The 24856-nt window shown below is 39.8% G+C and overlaps 1 protein-coding gene across 1 annotated transcript in view; it reads right to left on the bottom strand.

Annotated features, from left to right (window-relative positions):
* XRN2 (5'-3' exoribonuclease 2) overlaps positions 1–24503 on the bottom strand; it is a 55083-nt gene extending 30580 nt beyond the window's left edge. The window contains exons 1-18 of the mRNA XM_074168346.1: positions 24429–24503; positions 17460–17587; positions 17268–17379; positions 15427–15538; positions 14223–14281; positions 14054–14143; positions 12883–12955; positions 12734–12784; positions 12232–12389; positions 11767–11841; positions 11533–11666; positions 11389–11446; positions 11193–11300; positions 10080–10124; positions 8766–8897; positions 7296–7414; positions 3797–3932; positions 76–183 (exon numbers count right to left, since the gene is read on the bottom strand). Of these exons, the coding sequence (XP_074024447.1) occupies positions 76–183; positions 3797–3932; positions 7296–7414; positions 8766–8897; positions 10080–10124; positions 11193–11300; positions 11389–11446; positions 11533–11666; positions 11767–11841; positions 12232–12389; positions 12734–12784; positions 12883–12955; positions 14054–14143; positions 14223–14281; positions 15427–15538; positions 17268–17379; positions 17460–17587; positions 24429–24503 (1773 nt within the window). The remainder of the gene's footprint in view (positions 1–75; positions 184–3796; positions 3933–7295; positions 7415–8765; positions 8898–10079; positions 10125–11192; positions 11301–11388; positions 11447–11532; positions 11667–11766; positions 11842–12231; positions 12390–12733; positions 12785–12882; positions 12956–14053; positions 14144–14222; positions 14282–15426; positions 15539–17267; positions 17380–17459; positions 17588–24428) is intronic.
* Positions 24504–24856: the final 353 nt, after the last annotated feature.

The raw sequence follows: 24856 nt of genomic DNA, 5'->3' as shown, positions 1-24856 counted from the left end.
TGAAATTAAACAAGCAGATGTAGAACGCTTCTAATGAGGTGCCAAATCATAAATAAATAAATAAAGATGCCCTACCGGTTTTGAGCCTTTCTCAAAATCTGAAGGCATGTCTGCAATACCCTCAAAGTCAGAAGCAAATGGAGCGTAGTGAAAAGGGTAATACCAGTTCCAGGATGCGCAGCCCTAGGATAGAGAAACAAAATCAGACAAATCAGAAAAGAAAAAAAATTAAAATTGCACAGCCCAGTCACTAAAGATGACAAAATTTAGCCCAGCATCAACCAGGAGAAAGAGGAGTCCCCATGATTAGAAAAGAAAGAGCTCTTGCCTCTAAAGGAACTCTGGACTTCAGGTTGGGACTTAACTTTTCATAGCCAGACTACAGCGAGTGAATGGAGACCGCGGGCATTTCCTCGGCAGCACAGAACAGCAGATAGACTTCTATGCCAAAGTACTCTTGCTATGTGCTAGGTTTGAGTCACTAAGGGAGACAGCCAAAGAGACAGTACCTAGCACCATAACGACACAAAAGACCTTACAGCAGAATCTTAACCTTTGCTTCAGGACACTGTAACATACCTCATGCCTTTTTCCACCTCCTCGAGGGAAAAAAGACAACACACGAGCACGTGTGCTAAGTCCAATAAAACCAAGCACAAAAAATTTCTTGCAAAGAGTAGGAAATCACAGTCTATCCATACAGTTAACCAGTCCCTGGGCTAAACTGAGGAGCCTGTAACAACTGGACACATTTTCAACTTGTGTAGAGTTGCTACCACATCTCAAACAGGGAAATACACAGATGACATAGAGCAGGAATTTCCAAGTTCTCTGTAACTGTATACAATTACAAAGGCAGAATCGTGCCAGTCAGAAAGCCATTACAGAAGTCTCAACAGGAACAGAAGAAGTATTTTCCTGGCAGCACACAGTCTGCACTACTGTATTTCAATGCAAAATCCCAGCACTAACTTGGGAATACAGGGAATCAGAAAACCCTGATTTGATGCACTCTACAAGGTGTGAAAATGTGAACAATATTTGTTGCAGGTTGAAAAGTATTCTAGTTTTAACTGTTACTTTTCTATTCAGTACAAACACTAATACACACTTCAACTAACATTTTACTTTTCCCCTCTTATTCTTCTGTCTTGAATATTGGGAAATAAGAAGTGCATTCACTTGAAAGAGGAAAAATAATCCTCAAAAAGGAGAAAATAAAGTAAACTCAAAACACATCAGAACACAATGCACTTTATAAAGGAAAGGTGGCTCTAGGAGGTCTAAGTCAAGTTTTCACCTCCTCAGCTATTTTTCTTAGCAGTACCACTTGAAACAAAAGCCTACTATTTTGACTTCCAATTCTGAATACGTAAATGTCAATGGGGCTCCTCCAGCGATATTTTTGGTATAAAATTACAGAGACTATAATTATTAGATGCAATTCTTCAGATGGTTTCAGTATGTTTCAAAAGCCAGGTGGATTGGTTTCTTCCCCCCCCCCCCCCCCCTTTTTTTTTCTCTCCAGACAGATGTTCCCACTAGTGGAACATGCTCTGCATGATTAGCTTGTTATAAGAATAGAACAGCATGTAATCTATTCTGTCAGAAGCTTTATGGACAACGAGCTGTAGTTATTAGAACCAATTATTATTATGGGAAACAGGAAACAGGAAACAACAAACAAAAACCCTCAAGCAAACCTATTTTGAAATTCTCCCGGTCCAACAGCTTCCTCATCTAACTTCCACATGGGCAGAAAGTGATTTGACTGCTGCTCCATACTGATGCAACAGACTGTCCGTGTATAGCAGGTTACGGGATTTTGCCTACACATAGGTCTGTTATGCAAGTACAAACAGCACCACGTGCAACTATTTCGTTGCTGCACTATTTCAAGTCTGCAATGTAATTCTTATAAGGTGTAGAGAGAGACTTGCCTTCTTTTTGAGTCGTCTGAACGTGAAGGAAAAACACTAGAAAAAAAAACCAGCCCTAACCATTTGTGTACTTTCACCAAGTTTTCGTTTGGAATGTTTCTAAACTAGAAAATATTTTCTGTACAGTCATTTTTCCTTGAGGTCTTATTTGCATTCCTCAATTTTCTTGAGAGTGCTATGGTCCTGCCTGAAGTCTGAAGTTGTTGTCAACCTCACCAATTTATTTCCTTTGCAGCCGTTACCATCTATCGCTCCTCTATGCATCAGTTACTTCTGCCAGAACATCTACAAACTCAGAAGGACAAGGAGTCACCTACATACACCTCAATAATTAAATTGATTTCACAAGCTAAACTAGCGAGTGTTGTATAGGGACTTGCCCATATTGGTTTAAGTTCGGTGTATGCCTGTCTTTCAGCTCCTATACATTTAAAGCCACAAATCCCTCAACATGCAAATGCAACCCCAGTTTGAACAGTTATAAAAGCACGCAACGACATCTGCCCAAGGCCACAGCCTCTGATCATAAAGCAATGAACACACATCCCTCCCCCCCTCCCCCCTTCTTTGAATAAAACAATTTTACAATTGTCAAATGAGTATAAATATTTTAGTCACCTTGTAAATATTATCCCAGTTTTGCCAGGTGCTCCCTTCGTCTAAGCCCTTCAGTTTCCCTTCAAATCCAGACTGCCTTTTGCAGTGCTTTTGTATTACTGCATCAATGAAGGTCACACTGACAGTTTTTCAGCAACTAGACACCTACAGCTAATCTGAAGATTCATTTACACACTTTGGAAAAACATGGGCACCTATGGAGTTCTAGGAGTGTATCTTGCCACAGTTAAGAGGAACACGGTTTGCTTTCAGCAGACCTAAACTGTGTGCAGGATCATGGGAATTTCCACCTATAAAGGCGTCGAGGCGATGTTTGTCCTTTGCAGAAGGAGCTACTGAAGGAGGAGAACTCAGCTCTGCTGCGGATCAACTGGAACAGATTTACAAACTTTAAACTCTGTGGTTTTCATCCATCATAACAATCCAAGCCGGAGCCCAAACTCAACTAATTCATACAGTGGAAGAGAACACTCTCCCTTTTTGTTCCAAGGGGGAAGGGTGGAAAGGAGTACACGTTAAAATAAACTAACTTTAAGACTGCATGGTTTTTTTTGCAGGCACGCGAGTTATTTGCCCTGCTTGTGCTCTAAGTTGGACAGGTGTGAGCCACCTATGAAAAATGTGCAGCTTCATCAACATGGCACTGTGTTCAAGCTACAAAGCCCTACTGAAACAGATAGACTTCATTGGCTCCAGCACATTCTGTTCCCAGGTCACACACAAAACGTAACTTACTTTGTCTGCAGGGCACGAAGCTAGTTATTAACCATCGGTGCAAGAAACTCCAATATGTCTAACTAATCTCTTACCAATCTGACATCTCAATTATCAAAAGATTTAAATCAGATACAGATTACTTCAATCACAATGCCCTTCATAGAACATCATTACAATCTACGGAGAAGACCAACAACTCTGTTCCTTTCAAACTCTTACTAGAATTTCACAGGCTTTGTCCTTTGTTCACCCATTTAGTCATCTGTAATTTCACCAAGCTACGTATTGCAAAAGAAAAATATGCATCAGTCCTTAATAAACTAACAAGTGCCATTACTGTATGTGAGAAACAAAACCAGCATTCAAATCTTGAGTGCCAAATAGAATGGGCACTCACTTACTTTATATCTTCAAAAAAAAGCATTGTTTCTCAAAAATGAGCAATGGATTATTATTTCCTGAAAAGAAAGAGTGAAGACACAAAAGAAAACTGACATTTCAGAGAAGAAATTTTTAAGTACCTGATAATAATATCTGAGAACCCAGCAAAGCCCTTCCACATAGGACTGTACAACTTTACGACGGAATTTCTCATCAGACGCATCAACATCAAATTTGTTTTTATAGTAGCGCTGTTTCCAACCAGTTTCCCACAACCTGCATAACAAACACAAAGAGATGTCAATACATGTTAATATATGCACATTTACATAACTGAATTAAAATATAAGCCAAAGTCACTCACGACTTCAATTCTCATTTTTATACAATTTCAATGAAAGCATAAAAACTGATACTCAACAGCAAGAGAATAAAATTTGATGGTTGGCATCACAGAAAATTCCAGATGAAATTCTGAAGCTCCCACCCTGATAAACACGTCTTCAAAGTACTTGTTAAGAGCAGGATAGATTTTCAAATACGTGCCTGCTGCTGTCACGAGTTTTCAGAACAGTATTGCTCCTAGTCGTCAATCTCATCTTTCTTATCAGGAATCTACTACCAAAACTGCCATTTGAACTTTGTTCTTTAACTCTTCCAACCATTAGAAACCTTCCCCCTCCTTATTTTGTTTAATGTACCCTAGGCCAAAATCTTTATCTTACTAGATTATCTTCTCACATCAAGTTCATCCCTCTATTCTTAATGCCCCTCTCAAGCAGAAAAGTGATATAGTTTCCCTGCTACTCAAAATAAAAAGAAAGCAAACAAACACTAAGCAGCAGCAGCTTGATTTCTGTATTCTGTTGCTGTTCAGATGAGCTATGCTACCACCAGAGTTATCTGCAACTCGGGAATCTTGTGTTCGCTGACTCACATCAGACAAGTTCCCTTTTACACAGGGATTTTCAATCTTTCATGCCAGATGGACACTGGAGTCAATAGATCAATCTCAGACACCATTTATCCTTACTTCCTACAGCTCCCCCTTACGTCTGTCTACGGATGGGGCAGGGGAAAACAAACGCTCATCTTTGACAGACAAGCATCTGAATCGCTCAGCTGTAGTGTATGATGTTAGAAAAAAGAAGCGAATCGTGCTATATCGTGCCACATTTCAAGCAAGAATATTCCATAAGATTAACAGTAAGCACAGACCATAGGCTCCTCGAAAAACTGAGAAGGCAGGGGGAATTCAGCTGTAGTGGGCATGAGCAGCAATAGGAATCACTGCCTACAGACTCCAGAGATTTTCTTCCTTGGACATTTTATCCACTCACTACATTGCCGCGTTCCTTGTCATTCTATAGGTGACATGTCAATTCCGAGAGAACAGTTCTGCCACAAGCAAGGAGCTATTACTATGCACATAAAATTTCAAGCTGTTAGTCCTAACATACACAACATAATCTTGGAGGAAACTCCAGTTCAATTTGGAGACTGCCATCTAAAAAGTTTCAGTAATAGAAAGATTAAGCTCTACCTAACATTAGGTTCAGTCACAATGATATCATGGTTCAAAACTATCCTGGTTGTTTCTTGGGTGTTTTGGATTTGTTTTGCTGTTTTGGGTTTTTGGTTGGTGGGTTTGGTTTTCGGGTTTTTTTTATTTTATTTTTTTAATTTAAACTTATTATTCACCATACTGAACGCATTTTACACACACCTATCTCACAGTTCACATGAATTTTGGTATTCAAGCGAACTAAATTGAATTATAAATCTGATTTAGAAACTGGTTAAGTTAGATAATCCCTTAGTAATGTTGTGTTTTTTTTTTTTTTTAAACAGAATTTTATTCTCAACAGTTCAAAACTTGGCATTGATTGTCACATTTGAAAATCATCATGCAAGATCCCTTTCCACAAAGGCTGTGATCACTTTAATTTGCATACAGAATCCAAACCACAAAAGTAACCTGTGAGATCAACTCACGCTTGTCAGGATCCCACAGTGCAATAAATACAGCGTATGAAGCCTTTAAGACATACCAGAGGTTGACTTATGCTTTTTCACATGATGCATATCCTTTTGGTTTTGCAAAAAAAGGATCTTCCCTTGCTTCTGTTTCAAGTTGGTTACCCGCTACAGAGATACTTTTTAAAATCTGACCTGAGCTAGTTCAAATATAATTCAAACTGATGAGGAGGTGGAGAAACCAGGAAATCTTTTCCAGGGTTTAAGAAAGCCAGGTGAGCAAGGACAGAGCTACATGTGCTAAAGTCTTGAAGGACAGAGTCAAGAACATCTGCAGTCTGTGATTCTGTGACCCTAGGATCTCCCTGGCAACTAGACACTTGCATAAATTTCAAAAACCTTTTCTGTAAGGTAACAAAACCCAATCTGCTAGCTGACTAGAACTATTTATTCTAGTTTTAAAGGTAATCTAACTACAAAATATATTTTCACATTTTCATTTTTGCAATTGTTTTTACTTTTAATGAAAAGCAAAATTATTTTCCACTTGGAAAAGTATCCGAATAAATATTCTGACCTATAAAAGAGGTTAAATAACTGCAAATGAATGTAGCATATCCTTTTGCTTGACAATACCAACCCTGTCAAAACTATTGCTACTTGTAAATCACCACGGTTAATTCACACTAGTTGCTATAAAACTCTTAAAGCTTCTTTTCCAATCTCTGCTAAAATTCAAATGGAAAGCAATATTAAATGTATCTTGATTTTAGATTAAAATTTTGCTTGCTTAATTAAAAAAAAAATAAAAACAACAATCAATCAATCCATTCAGATCTGCACGTACAGGACAAAGTAAGAACGAGAGCTAGAATATCTGATACTGGAAGATCTGATGGGCTAGATGTCCCAGGTATGTCACGCCAACAGCGGTGGACACTAGCGATCAGTATTTTACATTAAGTAATCCTTATTGTTATTCCACGTCCACCTACATCCCCTGGCTCTACAGAGAACAAAAACTCACTTTCTGTATTTATCATGACAACTTTCACAAAAAATTATATGGGCCATCACCCTTAAAGGGCAATAGCTTGATTTAAACCTTTGATAAACTCACACTCACTGGTAATTCACTGTCAGTTAATGCTCATAAAATCCCTACCCCTTAATCATCTAGGGATCCGCTGTCCTAAGATATTTAAAGAACTCGTCATAGACAAAACAGGGCCTGCTACAAATACAAGATGGAAGAAGACATATTGTGAGAGTCGAGATAAATAATACTGCACACGTGAACGTAACTGAACTTTATGGGTTAAATAGCTCAAAAATTCAACTGCAAAACAGCGGCATTCAGCTCACATAATCAAAGCTGCGCAGGGAATGTCTAGCCAATCTAGTGCTTGGTCTCAAAGGGAGTAGTGGCTTGGAGGATGAAAACCTGCACGCATACTAATCTAGATACTTAGATTTAACAGCTATAGCTTACACATCTCACTGGAATTTACGGAATATTCTAACCCTCCACATTAATTACTGGTGGATAAAAAGATCATAGAAAAGCATCTGAAGGCACTGCTGCTCTAAGCTAAATGGCATTAATTAGACTGCATCTATTTCAGCAATTTGCTAACAAAGTGCTACAAAAAATGGCTTCACCTGATATTATCCTCTGGCTCAGGTTCACTGTCACTATCTTCAGCTTTTCGCTTAATTCCTCCTGCCAGGGATGGGCTGCCATCAGGAGTGAGGCTGGTATTTGGAGATGATGAAGTTGTCTAGGGTCCGAATTATTACAGTTAAATAGAGGGGGGCGAGGAGGGGGAAAGGATTTATTAGGCATTTTAAATTCAAGTTAAAATTGACAGCTCTGTGATAATAACATGCATTATTTTTAATTCCCCAAAAACTCAAGGCAAAAGCTACACAATCCTTGAACTATTAAGTCAAGTGGCGAAAGAAAAGAAGACAACTTGGTATTAAAAGGCAGGCATTGATACATACAGGCAAAAAGTTCATGTATTTCAGAAAGAAAAAGATGCAATAAACAAGACAGTATAAATTGATAAAACATGCCATTTTTTATATATTCCAATTTTGGAATACAACTGTTTTCTCTAGTCCTACAGCTATGTTACAGCTTCATTTTACAGCAACAGTGAAAAACACACATGCAGACTACTGTAAAAATGCTGCTTGATAATCAGAAAATACTCTACATTTCTTCACAACTGATAAATTCCTTTTAAATGTATCTATTTTAATACTACAGAGGCTAAAAGCAAGTTCTCCCATTCCATGAAAGAATTGATTTGCTTAACCCACGTGCAAAAGTTTCAAGATTAGAAGGGGAAACCAGCAGAAATTATACTTTGAGAAAGTGTACTTTATTTATTTAGCCTTAAGAGACATAACACCCAGCTGTGCTGATGAAAAGGACCTTTAATCAAAATTTTTTTTCGCTGTTTGGATCAAGCTTTATGCCCAGACAGAAAATATTTGTCATAATTGTTATTTAAAGTTAACAATTGAGACTTCTAAGAGAGCACTCAACTTCTCACCAGTTTTTCCTCACTTTCTAATACCTTTCAAAAAAATTTGATCTAAGTTTCTCCTCTCCCCAGTGAAAAGTAATGTCTTGGAAATTAAAAGCAGCTGACAAAAACGTAGATATATAAATAACAAATTTTCAAAATATAGATATCTATTTCTATGTGTGTATACAAATTCCAAAAAGACTATTAAAAGACCTCCAGCTCAGCTCTTCAGTTTGCGTCTCCACAAACGTACTGAGGAAGTTCCTAAACCTGCACTCACAGGAGGTTCAACTCCGCAAGTGCCAAACAAGTTTGGGGAGAAAAGCCACCCTATTTCACTTGGATACATTCACCTCACACTTGCCCTCCCAGAACTATTTAACAAGAGTATCACACCAAACGTTGAATAAAGAACACAATTTTATTCAAGTAGTCTCACAAAAATCGGTTATTAAAAGCCAATTTTTAAGCAGACCCAAAGGGGTCTGCTTTTCAAGAAAGCTTGATGGGGCAGGGAAAAAGGTGTCAAGACTAACACGGGATGTGATTATTTCCCCCTTCTACGTGTAAATACCTTTGAACACCTACTTACAGAATTCTGTCTGTCATGCATTCTCATCTCAAAGGCGGCTTGTCTAGGGTTACTGATTGCCTGAGGGCTAGATCGATTTCCCAGAGCCTGAGGGGAAAACTGTCCACCAGGAATAAAAGACGGCTGATCCCTCTAAAAGACAAATATATACAGGTATGCTGAAAAAGATGTGTCACCTCCCCAGCAGCGTGATCGCACTCTCACAACTTTCAGATTAACATGTTATATAAAACAAGCATAATTTATTCATTCACTCAGTTCAGCTTAAGTTAATTACGTTTAATGATCTCAACCAGACATAAGATGACATTTCTAAGTGAGACCCTTATATTCCTATAATTTGTGAAGCTCTTTTAAAACAGAAACAAACCAACCCTGCATTTTGTGCCCATGTTCTTTCTACGTGGGCTGAAAGGCAGTTTTGTGGGGAAGTGGGACCTCATGAAACTTACTGGGAAGAACGTAATCTTTGTAAGCAAAGTGAATAACGTCTTCCACTCTAATAGAGATAGTCAGAAAATACATAATCTAAAAAATAAACACAAGCTCTAAATATTACTCATAACGGGGATACCGAATGTCCTGAAAGTTTTGGAAGCTACGCATATCTGATTGCCCAAACTAAGACCAAAGCTATGTTGAAATGAACACAGAAAACATCAGAATATTTTGTGAATAAAAGAGAAATCAACATCCTTCCAATAACATAATTTTAAAGAATTTGGCTTACATGGGTCAGAAAGGTTCCCACAAAAGCTAATGCTTCTCTATTACGTTTGAGAGATAGTTGGCCACACTCACGTGCTTCCAGGCAGAATGTGAGACAGCTATAGTTTGGGGTAAGCCTTGCCTTTTCAGAAACACACCTCTAAATGAAGCACTTAATGCAAACTGCTATATGTATTTAAACCTGAACTCTCATGCTAAACTCCGCTGCCCTCAGCAATACAATTGCTGAGAAGACTTGTGTTAATGCACGGAAAAGCAATTCCTGTACAGTGACCGTGCTGAAGTATTGCTAAATAATCACGAAAGTGCAGATTTGTGTAGATTTGAAGGACACAACATACAACTATCATCCAGCACATTCAACTCTCTCTCTCCTTTCCCTTTCATGAAGCCTTTAATATGCAATTCCTTCTTTCAAACCTCCAGTCTACAAAAAGCCACGATAAAAACCTTAAAAAATAGTTTACACACAGGCCAGAAAATGCCATGATTAACAACTGCAGCTTCAACCAACGCATCTGCTGAAAGCTACAGCATACATTTTAATTCTTTCTAGTTTTTCCACTGTGAAAGGAATGAAATTACCTTCATTCTTTTTCTTTTTTCTTTTTGCCGTCTTTTAAAGTTATCCTAAATAGAGAATAAAGAGAAATAAAGTCAATCATACAGGTTTCTTGGAAAAGTAATTCACTACTGACCAGAAGACCATAAGGTTTTTACGTAATGTTCTGAATAAGATACAGGTCAATTCTTGTGTCTGCAAATTCAACACTACCCTGCAAACCTACAAACCTATGGGGAAAACAAAACGTACCTGTGTAATCAAAGCCCCTCAATTTTGTTAACGACTTACATCATCTACTAAGTTTAGCTATAGCTTTACTTAAAGGCGACATCAGCATCAAAGGACACAAGCTCCTTGCCTGCACTGGAACAGCCACCAAAAAAAAAAAAAAAAAAAAAAAAAAAAAAAGTAGAGACATTAAAATCCTAGAAACAGGAAAAGAGGCTCAAGGAAAGATATTTCTTATTCTTGGGCCAAGGAAACTGAAGACTTTGCATTTCCACATCAACAGAAGGGTAGGCTGGGGTGAATATTTAAAAAAAAAAAAAAAAAAAAAAAAAAGAAGTTTTGCCAGCACTGGCACATTATTTTTTGACTGGATAGCGATACAACTCTTCTTTCATTCACAAGAAGGTTTTTTTTTTCCCTGTACTTAATGAATGGACTGGAATATGCCTGCAAAAAACTGCACAGACAAACTGCAGAGAGAGACCAAGAGAATGACAATCTCTGGACACATTTCAAATGGCAGAAGGTACTGCAAGGCAAGAAGGTACTTTGAATTCATATTTAGTATGCCACCCCTGCTCATGGTTTGCACTTCCACATGCTGCAGCAAATTACAAAACACTTCTTCTTTTAGTTTTCATAGCAGCTATCAAAAAAAGCTGCGGGCAGTTAACAGAACTCACATACAGTTTTCATTTTGCTGTTACTTGGGACAACAACCAGAAAAACAAAAAATTCAACTGGAAGCACGCAATTCCTTTTAGAATATGGACGAATTCACTAGAGATTAGAACAAAAAAAAATACAAAGTTTGTATTTTTTCTTATTCTACTAAAGGAGCATCACAGACTAACAGTAACGCAAGTGATTAAAATCAAACTCAAAGAATTTAACAAAAAAATTACATCGTCATCTTTTCTCTTTTTGAAAATACTATCTTCAACTTCTCCAACTGCTAACATGATCATCTGGACTCGCTGTAGGTTGACAAAACCACTTTCTGTGAGGTACCCCTGTAAATCAGAAAATAATATAGTTGAAAAAAGTCTATTTTTGTAGCAAACACACAGATATTTTTAAAGAAAAAGCAAAAAATTTTACCCCAGTTTTGTGCACCACATTTTTATATATGGTAACCAAGCGATCAATTGCTCCTTCCCTAAAAACAAACAAAAGCATGAGATTCTTACTATCTAAAACCACAGTAGGTGTACTTGCAGAAAAAGAAAACATATTCTCAACTACCTGATCTCCAGAGATGGCAGATGAGGAAGAAAGTCATTTCCCACAAAGAAGCACATAAAGACCCAGTCATCAACACTTCTTTCAAAATCAAAAGTGAAAGGCAAACTGGCCATAGTGAGTTCTCTTTCCAAATACTGCAACAGACACACAAAAGAGAGGACGTTAGAAAACACTGTGTATGGAGTCTAAAAATGTTATTTCTATAAAACAGATATAGTAACTGCTTCAATATACCTCTCGCAGAACACACAATCGGATGAAGATAAATTCTTGCTCGGCAACAGGAAGGCTGTCTGCAAACTGATCATGCTAAAAGAAAAGAAAAATGGCATTACGTCCAAGCTCACCATAAAGTTTCATCAGCTCAATATTAAAGGCTTATTTTGGGGGGAGTTAAGAGGTATACGAGTACAGTTTCTCAAGTTCTTATGCCAAGAATGCATTTTGCTACTTTGCACTTCTTTTAAGTTACCGATCATTTTCTCTAGCCAGTGGAAAAAATACCACAACAAACCAGCACAAGCAAGGATGTTAAGTTTGGCATAATATTTTTGTACTCCAGAAGCATAACTTTTACTTACTAGTATAAGAGGAAAGCCAGGTTATTACAGGGATATAATTTGCACTATGTTTCTGCCAAAATTGAACATAAATTAGCTGATAGATAAAAAGAATTTATAGAAATAACAAAATTCTCACCTTGCCTTGTTTTTCTCTGGGCAAACCTTGGCAATCCTTAACCTCATGACCCATCTGGTTACAAAGACCACATGGCTTGGGTTTATTTGGTTTAAACTCTTCCCTAATTATGGTGAAGTTTGGTTCATGTGTAGCTAACCCAAGCATAATCAGATCAGCTACCAATCAAAAGAGAAGAATAAAATAGAACGAAGGATAAAAATTATTAAGCTTTTTAAAAAAAAAAAAAAAAGTTAAAAAGCAAAGTACATTCTACTTTAAGCAAGGGTAAACACACAGATGTTCCTAACCACAAACTACCCAGACAGTACAACTAAGTGAAAGTTAGCCTTTCAACTATGGACAGGGCTAGATCTTTCCACATTTATTACACAGAGCTTTGAAAAACTAACAAATACACTGGATTATTTACACAGATAGAAGTTAAAGCCTAAAAACTACCGTCCAACTCAATCAGAAAACAGCACAAAAAAGCTTAGTAGGCCAGCAAAAGAGAACTCACCATCAGCCCCACACAGACAATGGTGAGTGTTTGGGTCATGGTTTGGTTGAGCTATACAAAAGAAAATAACATTTAGTCAACCAAAGTCATGTAAAATATATTATTACTGACAATTTAAAACAAAATGTTCAGGTTTATTTGAATTTTACCTCTTTGTCTTCTAATGTAATCCATGATTTTATGTTCACCTTCACCAGGAGCACTAGCATCAGACAAAATAACCTGTGAAATGTTGACAGATTATGTAAACAATTTATGCTGCCACAGTAAAAACCCTAACAACTCACACAGTTCACATGCCAAATCTGACATATGATTAACTGAAATCCTAATTTGCAGTTTCAACTAAAATGTTACGATGCAAAATGAAATTATTTAAGAGTTTGGAACCAATGAACAGACCTTCATTTTTCTCTACTAATTCTAGGATGAAGCTGACATATTGATTCAAATACCAATGAAATTATCACGTCATTAACTAACATATTTGAAGTTTCCTTCAAATTATTGGGGCAATCAAAATAGGCACTGGAGAACTACCAGATAATGCAGACATATGCCTGCTCCCCTTTAGATCTTCTAAACTCATAGATACACCAATACATTACCACATTATACGCTTCCTTACACTGATGTCCAGATGAGCATTAGCGTTTATAAAAACTCATGTCTGATGGAGGGAATTAAGCAGAGTCAACTGTCCTCTAATTAGACCTCTTAAACAGCCAACTTACGGAAAACAAAAGACAGCTGCATCTGAGAGGACTGACTATTCTGCCCTCTTGTACAGATCAAACATAGGGTTGTCAGAAACAAAACTCCGTAGGGGTGGAGTGGTTGAGGAACAGGAGGACAGAATCTCAAAGTCCAGAAACACAAGAAAGCCAATGTATTATTTTTGTTGCCTGTCATCTACTGTCACCCATTATTAGAATAAAGGAGAAAATGCAGCCTACCGGAGGTAGCAAATGAGTTAAAAAGGAAATGGTGAAAAGAATATATATACAATGTATCTTGGCGCTTTTCCCCAACAGAAGAAAAAGTATTCCTAAAACCCTGTCTCCTATTACATCAAATTGTGGCTTCTACCATCTAATCTTTTCATTGCTCTTAAATGAACCCAAAACAAACGGTGCTGTTAGATTGTGTTACTAGGATGAAATGTTCTCTGAAGCAGAACGCACAAGTTGGTCCATTATGAATAAGAGCACAGCGCCAGAAGATGAGACAAATCTGCTAAATTTATACTCTTCAATCACATCCAAACCCAGACTAACAGATCACCTTCATTTTCCTGAAGTACAAAACTGTGAAACTTACTGTCAAATTTTTCCACCCTGGGTCACTGTTCAAACGGTCAGCAATGTAATAGCGGAGACATTTAGCAAGATTGTCCATAAACTCAGTTCCCTAAAAAGTGACGGAAGGAAATAAATTAAACCATCATTCAGCCCCTGGCAATTGCTGGTTAAAGTGCAAGATTACTTACCGGGGTAATACAGTTGCTGTCAAATCTCTCTTTCACTTCTTCTGGAGGAAGAATGCCACCTAGAGCAATAAAAACATTAAGCAGAAGTAAATCAATACGGAAGATTAAAAACATTTTTGCATTATAAAAACCCGATGGCTCCCCTGATAACAAACTAACTTTCAATAAGTGTTAATGTTCAAAAAAAAAAAAAAAAACAAAACCACAAACCAAACAATAACAAAACTAAAACAGTTCTTACCATTATATTATCTCCATCTTAAAATAAGGTATTAGTACATTTACAAATGCTGTTGTTACTTCAGAAAAGTTATTTCACTACCTATTCTGTCAAAAGACTGTGAAAGAAATATCAGAGAAACTAAGCTTGCTAAAGGAGATAAAACATTAGGAAATAATTATTTTCTTACATATTCTCCCCTATGTTTCCACTATCTATTCACTTGGGCTCACAAACAGGGTTACACCAACTTCTCTCATCTCTGAGCTTCATAAAGGGTCTTCACAGTGTAGAAATGCTACAGGAAGAAATGTTAAAAAAGTCTTTGTCCTTCCTCTTTAATCTCTACCGAGGTTACACACTGGTCCTTCTCACTTGGACTACTGCATTCATTCTTCCTACACAGTCACCTGAATTAACTGCCCCAGCCCAGACAGCACGCTTCAGCTACACACACTCCTTTCGCTCCAGCCATGACACTTATGAAAGTTGCACTGACTTTGTTTCCTCACCAAGTTTAGAATTTCCAGCATCAAGTAACTACCCTTGCTCACAGGTCGTTATTCTCGTGCAGTACTATTTTCATTTGATCCCTGCTTTTAAGCCTCAACAATCCTTTCATCAAGTCCTACAAATCTGTACTTCCTTCCATAAGAGTTTTGGTTTAGTATCCCACTACTACACTTATCCCTGCTCTTCTGTTCAATTTTTTTTCTAAAGGAAATAGGAGTACTCAACACACATCCATTTCAGGCAGAAGACTGAAGAAGAAAAAAAAAAAAGTGACATTTTGGTTTATCTTAGTTCTTAACTTTGAAAAACACAGATCCATCCTTCTGTAGCCTTGCAACCCCCTCCTTCTCTTACTAATGCACAGGCAAATATCCACTGAGCAAGACATCCCTTTTCTGACCCTTACTGAAGCGTTCAAAACAATCAAGGTGACTCTCACTTGAAAAACCTCAGATATGGCCACAGTTCTACCTTTTGCCAGAATTTCTTGTCTTATTTTTTGCTTCTCTTCAGCAGCTTCCATGCCCTCTTTTGATGCTCTGAATCTTCTTGACCGCTGTTGATTCATTTTTGCACGTGGAGCCTAAAAAAGGTATCATATAATGCTTGGTTCAGTTATTGCACCTGGACAATTGTTTCCTTTCTGGACAAGTCTTTTGAAATTGGTCAGTCTGCGATTACACAACCATTTACCAAGACATCGGTCTAAACTCTTAATTGAAAGAGGGATATCTGTTGCCCTTCCTTCACATCACCACTAGCTCCCATACGGCAGCACAGGGAGCTGGACACGGTCCCAAATAGGTCTCTCAACCTTCTCTGACAGGTAAGCCAGCAGCATGCACAGCTCTACCCCCACCTCAGAGATGCTCAAGGACTCAAAGTTTCCCTTGCAAAATAAACAAAACCTACAGACATGTATCTGGGAAGCATTAGGCCACACCTGGAGTATCGTGTCCAGTTCTGGGCACCTCAATACAAGAGAGATATCGAGGTGCTGGAGCAGGTGCAGAGGAGGGCAACAAAGCTGGTGAAGGGCCTGGAAAACAAATCCTATGAAGAGCGGTTGAAGGAGCTGGGACTGTTTAGTATGAGGAAGAGGAGGCTGAGGGGAGACCTCATCACTCTCTACAACTACTTGAAAGGACACTGTAGAGAGGTTGGTGCTGGTCTCTTCGCACAGGTAACTAATGACAGAGCGAGAGGGAATGGCTTCAAGCTCCAACAGGGTAGGTTTAGACTGAACATTAGGAAAGAATTTTTCACAGAAAGAGTGGTCGGGCATTGGAACAGGCTGCCCAGGGAGGGGGTTGAGTCACCATCCCTGGATGTGTTTAAGAGCCGTTTAGATGTGGTGTTGGGGGATATGATATAGGGAAGAACTTTGTAGTGTAGGGTAGATGGTTGGACTCGATGATCCCAAGGGTCTCTTCCAACCTGGATGATTCTATGATTATTTATTGCATACCCTTTCTCCAACAAAAAAACTCCTATAATTGCATTCATAACTCTTTGGAAAATAAAAATACTACAGCAGACAGTAGTTATCTATTACTTACGGCAGGTACGTTGGGGGTTTTAAAAAGATACATCAACATTTGGTTGGGATGTGTTCTATAGACACACGCACATTAAGAATTCCTGCACTTGAATTCAGGCTAAAAATCTTTTCACTTAATGATACTCATTTTACCTTTGAGAAACTGAAAAGCCTAGAAAAATAACCAAGGCTTAAGAGGCCTACCAGCAGTCTGCCAGGCCACTTCGCCATCTCTCAGTGAGATCAGGCAATCGCGATAGAAAAATACTCAGTAAAGCAAAGCTGTTAAGAAGAGGGGGTATCTTTCATTAGACCAACTGATGTACCGAGGGGAGATGAGAATTGGGTATGGAGAAAGACAAGCTTTCAGCTAGCCTGTGAAACACTCCACTGCACAATTCAGTCACTGCCCGTTTTAAGTGCATTTGCTTAAATGGTTTTCTGGTTTTTCCCAGCCTGCGGCACAAATTATTACTAAAGCCACAGAACGGAGAAACATAAGTAGTTTCAGAGTGTCACTGTCTTGTGGAAGTTTCCTGCCTTTCAGAAGCCAAGTTCAGACTGCAATAGACTATACTTGCAAGCTAATATAACCCCGTGGACAACAAAACCCACAAACGCTTTTAATTACCCTCACCAAAATTAAATTAACAGTATGTTTTACCTGTAGTTTTTAATTTTAGAGAACTATCCCCAAAGGATCTTAGGAGAGCAGATGGTATTTACCCTAATTTTACAGTCATTACAGGGAACTAAATATATCAATACTTACTACTCCATCTATAGCCATGTAAAGAAGTCGCCTTGGTCTTACAATGTTGAAGATCCTGTCAATATACTCAAAAATCGCAACCATCATTTCATCTTCATTTTTGGGCGCTGGCCTAAAACATAAAGCATTCAATTCAACTTCTGAAATGCTATCAATAAATCCTATTTGTGAAGCGACAAAAAATTGCCTTACTTGTCTTCTGGATGCGTACAAGGGTGAATTATACCATTCATATCCAAATACAGGTTATCAAACTCCACCTCATTAGGGTTCGGTTTGCTCGTATCAATTGGAGCCTTGACACCATTGCACTCTTTAGCCTGTGAACACAGTCAAAACAAATATTTCAGTACATGATTAGAGAAGTATCACAAACAACCAAAAGAGGCATTCATGTTCAGACTCACCAAAGTTTATTTTTTTCAATGGCAGTAGGAAAAAAGAAAAAAAAAAAAGAGCAACAAGCTACCCACATAATTACCTGAAAGTACATGCTTACACTATTAAAATAGCACTTTTTTTTTTTTTTAAAGATGTTTATAAACTAGCACAACTAGAAGACTTTATGATGTGTTATGGCAGAGTTGGTTCATTTCTGTTGATCGGCATGTATTATAAATGTTTCCATACCTCATATTATTCAAGAAAGCAATTCCTTCTACTGCCAGGACCATGCTGACTCCCCCAAAATTTAGCAAAGGGACTTCTAAGTTTATAATATGATGCTATAACTTTAACATGATAACTAAGGACCATCAAAATCTTTCTACTTTAAACACTTAGTTCCACAGATCGACACGCGCAACCAAACTTGCACCTCTCACTGCAAACCAGCCTTTAAGTTACACACACAATACGGGGAGGCAGGGCAGTAAAAAAAATTCATCTATGGCTGATGACATACCGGAGCCCAGCCGATGGCATGACAAGCTTCCCAAAGCATATCAGCACATCCTGATGAGCAAAGGACGACGAGATTTAACTAGAAAGAGGACTTTTCCCAGCTTCCTCTACACAAAGAAATGAGATCCTTTCAGATCCCACCAGCCAAATCTCCAATTTGGGTATACATATGTACCAGTTTTCTTGGTGACTACCAAATACACCAAGATGCTCAAACTCCTGAACTCTTCAACCTCTGCCTCCAAGTTTGCCTGTGGATATATTTGAAATGTGAAATAAAATGCAGTCCTTACCTTCCACTTTTGAAAATAAGTAAACTTTTGGCTATAATGTTTCACCTCCTTTACATCAGTGCTTTTCCTACTGCCAGGCTCCTGCCTAATGAACATGATACTAAGGCCAGAGTGCAGAAGATAAACTTGATGCTAAATTATAGTCACCCTAAACCACCTATAGCCACCTATGTTCCTGTACCTCTTTGACATTCTTGAACGCTTACAAGCTACACAAGGTAAATCCAGAAGCACTTTTTGTGCTTCTCCCTCAAATCTCGGCTGAACTGGAAGTAATAAATAACGCCACCTTATTTTGCGTATGCTGTCATGTAAACGACATGTAACTATATAGGTGAAGAGAACAGTCTCTCTAACCAGCCCTGGAGTCTGGAGTGGGCACTATAATACCTACATAAAAAAACTCTCATCCCCTTCTCTCAAACTGTTTTGAAATGCTGGCAATTGTTTCAAAGAGTGGTTCCTCTACAAAGTGGATTAACAACCACGTTCAGTTTTTGTTTCCTCATCACACATTTGGGGCTTTGTTTTGTCTGTGGTTTTGTTGTTTGTTGTTGGGGTTTTTTTCTTCCATTTGGTCAAAAGGTAATTAGCAACACTCTCACAGCGACTGCGAGCAACTCGGCATTCTCTCTTCCAAAGCAATACCACCAGGCAAACATATAAACCACCGAATTAAACACCAACAGCATCAGTGATGGAAGAGACATGAGCTGATTAAGAACAAGTCAAACGAATTTTCAGAGAAATTGCGACTGGAAAGGGATATATCACAAAGTTGGAATGCGATGTACTCTTGAATAGCTTGGCATAAAGCAAAATAAAATAAAAAGAACGGCATGTTATTACACAAAGCCTATGATCACAGGATTGCATAAGACAGGAGGGAAAAAAGTGAAACTGATGGTTCTTTCACTCATGGGAATCTTATCGGTAGCTGATGAACCAACATCAAGCACTTCCTCTGAACTTATATTTGCAGACTTACTGCCCACTACTCATTAAATGAGTTTCCCGCATCTGTAGTACAGAGCTCAAACTATCAGATTCAAAACGAAAACAAAACCCACCCTACAGATCGGACCATCGACTTTCTTACAACTTTCCTGCCTGGAGTAGCAGCAGAACTAGCTGAACCCATCCCAGTCTTAAAAGGCAAAAATGAAAACCTCTAAAGCAAAGTAAGTCTTTACTTGGTATTTAAATTTTTCGTGGTTATAAGTGTATGGAATTATTTCAGGACAATTTTGTGAAGTCAATTTTAAATAATTGAACACTAAGTCCCTCCGCTTTAAAACATGTAAAATTTCTGCTAATTCATACCTTCCTTCTACCATTTATCCAAATTAGTCAAATCCTGAAGATGAAATCTTGACCACCACTGGCTTCCTTTAATGAACTTGCCAGAACACACATACACAAAAATCACTTGGTTTTAGCAGAAACTAACTGTCAGGTGCAAACACTGTACTAACTTGCAGTTTTAATGAAGTTACTCCGGGCGAGCAAGACCTGCAATGTTAAAAGAAGAGTATTCGCTCTGGTTTATATCAGATAACGGGACGAGAAGCTTGCCTTGTGTTCTACTTGATCTTTCATCAAACCTCTTGCCGGAGCCAACTGTGACTCAGAAGATATCAAAGGCTTACAATTCTGTGATATGGGAAGTAAAATTGCCCCTGTCACAGATCTTCTTTTCAGTCTTGAAGGTAAAGCAAAATAAGTATGATCTGTTTTAGATGGCTTCGAAAGCCATCCAGTTTTCATCTGCATACCACTATGTCAGCAACTTTACCATTACGTCCTTATAAACCTATCAGATTTTTAATGTAACAGCCTTGTAAAAGGTTTAAGTATCTGGGAGAGATATCTCTTGTGATATAACTAAACTGTTCACTTTTAATCTACAGCCTCTTTTGAAACCATTGAAGATAGATCTTCAAATATGATACTTTAGTTGCAGCTTTATTAATTCTTATGAATTTGATTAAGAATATTCTCTCCTGGATTTTATATTATCTTCAAGATCTTCCTCTTATTCTTCCTGTTCAGCTTAAGAAGAAGATTAATCAGATTTAAGAAAAAGAAATAATCTAGCAAGGTAAGAGAACAGGGATCAACTTTTTAATATTTCAAAGAGACATGCTACCGGAGATACAAAATTTCTGATTAGAGAGATTTATAAGCAATCCTAAAATACACATGGAGCTGATTACATCGTGAGAGAAGTTCACATTCATCTGGAGTAAGAAAAACTACAGCAAGACAAACTACAGCTTCTCACTACTGTCCTAGTCAGCTCTCAAATTTATGACTAGATCTGATTTTGTATGAACATGATTTATCCATGTTCTGTCCTTACTGTAATTGCAACGTGCTCTTAAGTTGGGGTAAAGCAACGTGGATGAGGACATCAACATCTGACACTTCAGTTATAGTAAATCTAACTTGGCCCAATGGAATTGGTTGTATTTTTCAATTTCTTTTAATAAGGAACATGAGCTGTTACAAGCTCAATTATTAAACACAAAAAAGGACATACAATCAAGAACTCAGGAAAATCAAGACTATACAAACCTTTATTTTACCTAAACATTACAGTAGTTTTGATTAAATAAAGATTAATTTAAATGTTTACAAATGTGATGAAAAAGATAGGTCTGCTGCTCTTTGGGAAAACTGTACTTGCTACAGATGGCAGATATATTTGCTGTCTAAATTGTGACTTCTTTTATATACACGGATCTTAAAAGCACTATCCAGAAACAGCTGGACAAGCCTGTAAGACTAAAACGTAAACCAACCATTTACAGTAAAGACAGATGTGTAAAAGAATCTACTTTATATTGTCAAAACTCTATTTGCATCCCTCTGATCAGGAGAGTACTGCTTCAAAAGTTTGGAGAAGAGGAGGCTGAGGGGGGACCTCATTGCCCTCTACAACTCCCTGAAAGGAGGGTGTAGAGAGGTTGGATTCTTCTCCCAAGGGAATAATGACAGGAGCAGAGGAAATGGTCTGAAGTTGAGGCAGGGGGGGTTTAGATTAGATATCAGGAAGAATGACTTTACTGAGAGGGTGGCCAGGCACTGGAACAGCCTGCCCAGGGAGGTGGTAGAGTCGCCATCCCTGGAGGTATTTAAGAAACGTGTAGACGTGGCACTTCAGGGCACGCTCTAGTGCCCGAGACTGTGGGGTTGTGTCTGTTTGTGGGTGGGGTGGTGTGTGGTTGTAGGTGTTTGTTTTGGTTTGATTTTTGGTGTTTGGTGTTCTGGGATTTTTTGGGTGGGGTTTTTTTGTTTGTTTTTTGGTGGTGGTTTTTTTGTTGGTTTTTTTTTTTTTTTTTGGTTGGTTGGACTGGATGATCTCAAAGGTCCCATCCAATCAAAAATATTCTGTGATTCTGTGAAAACCTCATCACTAAACCTCGCCCCTTGGGCTCTTTGCTGCTACTGAGCACTGAGGCTGTCATGCCAGCACGGTCAGAAATGTGACAGATAACTGGCAAAGCTCCTGTCCCCACAGTCTAACTTTCCAGCTGGAATGGATGTTCATTCACGCAAAGTCAACCTTTGACGTGATGAAGGGAAGGGGGATTTGGTGAACGAAAGGCTTGGACCATACAAGCCAGCTGTGACACGACCCTAAGCAAAAGTCCGAACCGTTCACCTTTGTCAGTTCCTCACTTTGGTGAAATGGGGAGAAAGCAAATCAGCCGGCGCGAGTGGAAGCCGTCGGGTAGGACGTGTGCACACACCTTCAGACGTTAGTACTCTGAAGACCCAAAGCCCCAGCTGGGAGAAGGCAAATACCACGTCAACAGGCATATGCTCAATAGGTGTAGCTGGTGGTAGAGACGCATCGTTCTGCAGTTCCCCCCGATACGCTTGCCACCCACTTCTCCCTGGCAGAGGCAAACATGACACACCGTCCTCAAGAGCCCTCTCAACTGAGGGTTACCCAGAACAGATCACATCAGAGACATAAAAAAACCAAGTTTGGTAAAGCAACCAAACAATCACTGCAAGCTGCCAATAGCTTATTCCAGAGTAAGTACACACATGAGCGGCTAATAAACTATACTTGTAAACCCACAAACCACCTTTTTCTAGTCTGAATCTGCCTGTTCCCCGAGGCAGACAAACCCTCAAATCTTATCTATCCACTGGAGTGAAAAATTCACTCCTTGCACCTACAGGTAAAATCAACTTTACACTTCTCTCAATGCTGAGAGAGGCTAACTGAAACCACAATGGTAATAAAAGCAAGAGAAACTCACAGTTTTAAGTGTGCAACATTTGACAAATCCAAATCTACGATTTCATTTCACAAACTGAACTTGAAACACAAAACCACCCTGCCTGTAACAAGAACCGAATACTAAAACTGACCTGCCTGCCATTTGCATACACTGAAATCTTGCTGAAGGCAGGCAGCCCATGCAATACAAAAGCCCAGTGTCAATACATAATTCAATCACTTCACCCTCTTCTCTACTTTGCCCGCACATTTCTATCCCCTTGAGAGTACAGTGTTTCCCAAACGTGAGGCACATCTCTCCCAGGGAAGGACAGGAGGTAGCGCAAAGGCAAAAGCCACAGCACATGCTCAGCAGCCCGGACATGAACTTTCAAAACCAGTATTAGGAAGAAGAGCAGAACCCGGCTAGTACATCCTGGCAAAAGATTAGAAAAATTATTTGGGAAAGCGTACAGGAAAAACAGTTTGGGAAGCGTGAATTCAAGAGTTTGTCAGCTCCGAAAAGCTTTGGCTAAGTTAGCCCCAAAGAGAACAGCCTGCCGCATAGGCTGCAGTGTAAAGCTACCAGAGCACAGCTACTGAAATCCTGAATTTCACTGAATTTTCACTGAATTTCACTGAATTTTTTTTAGAGTTGGAAGGGACCGTATAGATCATCTAGTCCAACTCCTCTGCTGAAGCAGGATTGCTTAGAGAATGCTACTCAGGACTGCATCCAGGCGGGTCTTGAAAATCTCCAAAGAAGGGGACTCCACAACCTCCCTGGGCAGCCTGTTCCAGGGCTCTGGCACCCTCACCGTGAAGAAATTCTTTCTCATATTCCAGCGGAACCTCTTATGTTCCAATTTGTGCCCATAAGTCCTCTGTAAGTCTCTGCTGTCACCTTCCACCTCCGACTGTGTCCCTTAGGATGGCACAAGCATTCGCGTGCCTGCAGTGACGAGCACAAGGGAACCGGCCTATCAAAAAACAAATAACCAAACGCTATTGCAGCTGCTTTACTTCCTAGAAGGGGCTCCCCTGGAAACCCTCCAGACCCCCGGGGCTCCCCCGGAAACCCTCCAGACCCCGTGCTGGTGCCAGGGGGCGGATAAACACAAGCCAAAGGCAGCGACCAGGCAGCTTAAAGCAACCAACAAGAGAGGCGGGTTGGTGAAGGCCACCTGTGGAGCCCAGCAGCTAGGCTGGGACTAAGTCTTCATTGAAAAGCATCTTGTGTTGCCACAAAAAGCCAGATTTTAGAGAACGCGTTTGGAAAAATCAGCTCCCTGTTGGGGCAGGAGATATTTCTCCTGTACTAGCAAATACCAGCAACGAGACCAAAAAAAGCTGCTCAAGGCTAACGAGTATAATCACAGACTTGTTTTAAGCCTTGGATACAAGCACGATATCCTGGGTTGGTGGACGCATTAAAAAAAAATAAATAAAAATAACCAGAGTAAAGTGGGAAGCTGCAGAAAGACTAACACGTGGAAGAAAAGACTTGACAAAAACAACGAGTAAGATCTGGAAGTGATACAACTGCTAGGAGAAGAGTCCGAGGAAGGCTGCGCAGACCAAGGTATCGTTTTAACCTCCAAAAAAAACCACCCCGCGCGGCTACCGAGGCCAGCCCGGTGCCTTCTCAAACGCCCCATTCCTGCCCTCACCCTCCCGAGCCCACAGCCCGGACAGGGGCCCGGCCCGGGGCACCTCGCCTCGCCTCACCTTCTCCTCCACGCAGTTGACGATGATGGAGGGGTACTTGCGGCTGAGCCAGCGGAAGAAGGCCGGGACTCCCATGGCGGGCCGGGGGCGCGGGGAGCGGCGGCGGCGGCGGCGGTGCCGAGCGAGGCCACGAGCAGCGCTTCCGGGGGCAGAGGGCAGCGCGAGGCACCATGGGGGAGCGCGCGCGCCCGCGGCGGCGGGAGGGGTGGGGTGGGGGGTGGGGCGGGTAGCGGTCACGTGAGGCGCGGGCGGCGCGGCCGCCATCTTAGAGGCGGTCGCGGCGGAGCGCGCAGGCGCGGGGTGCTATGGCGGCCGGAGGGGAGAGGTGAAGGCGCTGCGGGTTGAGCTCGGCCTGCCCTGCTGTGAGGGGGCCTGCCGCCTCACCATCCCCCTCGATTTGTTGGGGGGGGTGCTCCTTAGGCACAGAG

Source organism: Numenius arquata, chromosome 2, assembly GCF_964106895.1.
Source record: "Numenius arquata chromosome 2, bNumArq3.hap1.1, whole genome shotgun sequence".
Lineage (NCBI taxonomy): Eukaryota > Metazoa > Chordata > Aves > Charadriiformes > Scolopacidae > Numenius > Numenius arquata.
The sequence above is the reverse complement of the archived record's forward strand: the minus strand, read 5'-3'. Positions and strand labels throughout refer to the sequence as shown.